The 3846-nt window shown below is 54.9% G+C and overlaps 1 protein-coding gene across 1 annotated transcript; it reads right to left on the bottom strand.

Moving 5' to 3' along the window:
* Nucleotides 1-40: 40 nt before the first annotated feature.
* Nucleotides 41-2770, bottom strand: GPSM3 (G protein signaling modulator 3). Its single transcript, XM_057698085.1, has 5 exons — nucleotides 2676-2770; nucleotides 1803-1847; nucleotides 1480-1588; nucleotides 1078-1277; nucleotides 41-825 (listed from the first exon to the last, which is right to left on the bottom strand). The coding sequence occupies exons 1-5, from the start codon at nucleotides 2703-2705 to the stop codon at nucleotides 688-690; spliced, it is 522 nt and encodes a 173-aa protein (XP_057554068.1). The 5' UTR covers nucleotides 2706-2770; the 3' UTR covers nucleotides 41-687.
* Nucleotides 2771-3846: the final 1076 nt, after the last annotated feature.

Below are 3846 nucleotides of genomic sequence, written 5' to 3' on the forward strand. Positions count from 1 at the left end.
TCCTACCCTCCACCCCGCCACCCCAGACACCAGTCTTCAGTCCAGAGGGGAATTATATTTATTCATATAGTCAAACATCAGACAGCTCAGAACAGCAGTGGGGAGGGAGGGTGGGCAGGGCTGAATGTCCATTCACAGCCTGTAGGCCCCTCAGTCCAGGGGCTGGGGGGTGCCGGTGATGGAGGTGGGAGAATAGTCTTTATGTCTTTGCTGTGCCCTCTCTTCCTGTCTTCTTACGGGGAAGGAGGGTGGAACTGTCTCTCAGGTCAAGACCTTGGGAGATTTGCCTTTCCTTTGGGAGATGGAGGCCTGAGCCCTCAGATCCCGCCTGGTGGCTTGACTACTGGGGGTGTCCCCACAGCTCAGGACCCAGACTCCCAGCCACTCCCTGAGAGCAGAGGAGAGGGTGAGGTGTCCCACTGTGGCTGGGATCCTCTCACAGCCTCAAGCTCCTACATACTTGGTCATGGAGGGAGTTAAATGTCCATCCTACCTTGACTATTCCCAGGGTTTGAGGACTTTCACCCGCTCCAGTTCCCAGCAAAGATGGATGAGGGCGATGAATATTTAGATTTCTGCTCAGTCTTCCAGTCTCTGGTGCCCCTGCCTGGCAGGGTTGAGGGCATGCAGTGGGCTGCCCAGCTTTTGAGCCCCAGGAGTGCAGAGGGGCTGGTGGGGGCTCAAGTCTCAGCAGGTGTGTGGGGGGGGCTGGGACCTTTGCTCCTCCATTCGACCCCCACCCTGCACTCTCAGCAGCAACTCCAGGAGCTCCTGTCCCCCGGGGGGTAGGGGAGGCTCTGACCGCTGGGCTTCCATCCGCTGGCACTGGAGGAGTGGAGGGAGGGGAGATTGTTGGTGAGGTTCTAAGAGGAGCAGGCCTTGAAAGGAGCCAGGGCTGGTGTGAAGGGCATATAGGACACCTGTGATGGGGATAGGGGGAGTAGGACCTGGCAGGGGTGGGGGCAGATGCCTGGGGAGGAGGGGTAGGACCCAAAGAAACAGGGGCCAAGAGACCAAGAAGCCTGGGTCTTGCCTCCTGGTGGGGGCCGGGGTGGGGTGGGTGGGTGGGTGTCTCACCTGGTGACTGAGGATGGTGCTGTAGAGCTGTTCTCTGTCCTCAAGAGGCCGGGGCAGGGCTTGGCCTAGGCTTGGGGGGTTCTGGGGGGGATGGAAGGTGGCCCTCTGCTCTTCTAGGCGGCGGGACTGGGCCTCAGCCACCAGGTCCAGAAGGAGCTCAGTCTGCAGGGAGAGCAGGGAGGCCGAGCGGGGCCCCAGGGCTGGGGAGAGGAGGGGGAGGGCTCAGAGACCCAGAGAAGTTGGCAGACAGGAGTTGTGTGTGTTGGGGGTCAGAGCTAAGGGGGTGTGATGGGGAGTCCAGGGGAGGTGGGGAGAGAGCCCATGATGGAGTGGGCCTTAGTAATGGGATCAGGAAGGATGTGGGCACCGGGGTCAGGGAGCTCCCTGGGTGGGTGGGGGTACCTGTGTGGCGGGACCCTGGAGGAGGAGGGGACGGAGGAGCAGATCGCCAAGGCCGAGCGCTGCTGTTCACAGGGGGCCAGCCATGCTCATCCTGATGGGGGCCCTGATGCTGAGAGACATCCGTTCCAGTCAAGTGGGGGTGGGGTGGGCAGAGGGCTAGGCCAGCAGCCCATTTCCTCTCTCTGTGTCTCTGTTCCTGCCTCAATGTGCCCAAGCCCATCCAAGTCCCCTGAGTCCACCATTACTCAGTCTCTGCCTCAGGTCCTCTCACCTCCCTCTCTCCCAGCCCAGTGCCAGCCTCCCCAACCCTGTGCCGAGCTCACCTGCTCACCATCCTCTTCTTCCTGGGGTCTCTCAGCCTCCATCCCCTGGAGGGGAGAAACCGATGGGGGAGGGGTAGCTGGGATTTGGGAGGAGGGCCGGAACCCTGAGTTCCTGAGGGGAGTAGGGGCTGAAAGGGGTGGGGGTGAGCCGGGGGCTGGATGCCTGGGTACTGAGCAGGAAGCTGGGTTCCTGGTCAGCCCCCCCACGGGCCCCGCCCATCCCTGTCAACTTCCTCCAGTTCTCTTTTCCCACCCAGACTGCTTGCTTGACCTCTCTCACCCCAGGGGAGCACAGAGACTAGGAAAAGCTCTTCCAGCTGCAGTAGTGGTGGGGGTTTGGAGTGGGGAAGGACTTTTGGCTTTCTCATCTCCAGAGCCTCAGTAGCCCCCTAACCCCCAGCTCTGTTCCCTCCACCCCCCTCCTCCCCTTCAGTTCTGTCAACACAGGAACTAGCTACAAAGGAAGTGGTTTCACTCCTCAGAATCCCCCCTACCCCCCCACTCCTTACCCCAGGTATCTTCCCTAAGAAGGACCCGCCCCCTGCTTTCCAGCTTCCCTCAGACTTATTTCCAGTGGGAAGCAGAAGACTCAGATCCCAGGAGGCCATGCCCTCAAACATACGTATGCCCGTAGCACTGTGTCAAACAAATATGTGTTGAATAGTTCTCACTGCCCTATAGGTGCTTACAACCTATTCAGGGCACAAAATATGCACCAAATGTAAGAGATGCAGGGAAGCTTTCCTCTCATCATGAAATGGAAAAGGGAGAGGACCACAACTTGGCTTGGTCTTTGATCAATGCTGGTCAGGCTGGCTGGCACCAAGGTGGAAACAGGACAGACAGAGACATTTGAGACCTCTAAATGGCAACCTGTCGTGTTAGCTGAGTGACTCCGAACATGAAATATGAAGAGGTCAGGTTCTGCCACTTAATGCCTTGCAATCTTGGGCAAATACAATCTCTGTGCCTCAGTTTCTGAAAGAGTAAAATGGAGTTTTTTTTTTTTTTAATAGCATTGATATGAAGATCAAATGTGGTAAAGCATTTGGCACATAGTGAATGCTCAATAAATGGTAGTTATTACTCATTTTCAAAATGCTTCACACCTCTGGGTCTCAGGCCCATCGCCATGAAAGAGGTATAACTGTACTGCTGAATGGTGGTTAAAGTTTGAGATGCTTTATTTCCCTCTACTTGAGGCCTTAGGAATCTCCCAAGTGGTTATAACAAAATGCCCTTGGGGGAGGGACAAAGGACATGCATGGTTTAGTGTGTGTGTGGTTTCTCGTTGCGCTACACAGACTCTTGCCTTTAGATGATACCCTAAATTAACATACGACCCCAAATCTACTTATTCATGCCCTTAAAATTATACTCAAAGCTTCCACCCAAATGTTGAACCTAGGGCACAAAATTATGAAAACACTATGTAGTCAATGTCATATTTTTTCCATTCCCCAACCCCTCCAAAAGACAGTAACACTTCGAAAAACCTTTATTGTTGGGTTCTTAGAGATAGTGGTGGCTAGAAGAGTGGCCCTTCATCCCTGCAGTGGTTTGTTTGGGGGTGGGGTGAGGTGGGGAGAATGCAAGGAGTCATCAGCTGTAGTGACCCTTGGCCCTGCCTTCAGTGCCTACAGAGTGCCTGGCACACAGTAGGTGCTCAATAAATATGTCAGCCGTTTGTGGGTACTGGGGTTACAGGCGATAGAGGCTCCCTTTGCGAACAATATACAGGAAAGAACATCTTACAATCTATCCGTCTGCAGTTCTTGGTTCAGGGGTACTTCTCTCATTCCACCCCACCCTCCTGTAACCCCTCATCCTTATTTTCTGAGAGAGGCTGGACCTGCTTCATCCCAGCACCCTGAACCCTCTTTCCAGGGCTGCAGTTTCTCCACGTCTAAGAAAATGTGGGATACGCTATTTTGGGATGGACACTACTCATGACCCCGCACTTCTGAGGATCTTAAAATCTGGAGGCCTTCCAGACTGCTTGCCATTTAATGAGTACTCACTTTTAGAAGCCCTCCCTAACATG

Source organism: Hippopotamus amphibius, chromosome 11 (assembly GCF_030028045.1).
Source record: "Hippopotamus amphibius kiboko isolate mHipAmp2 chromosome 11, mHipAmp2.hap2, whole genome shotgun sequence".
Lineage (NCBI taxonomy): Eukaryota > Metazoa > Chordata > Mammalia > Artiodactyla > Hippopotamidae > Hippopotamus > Hippopotamus amphibius.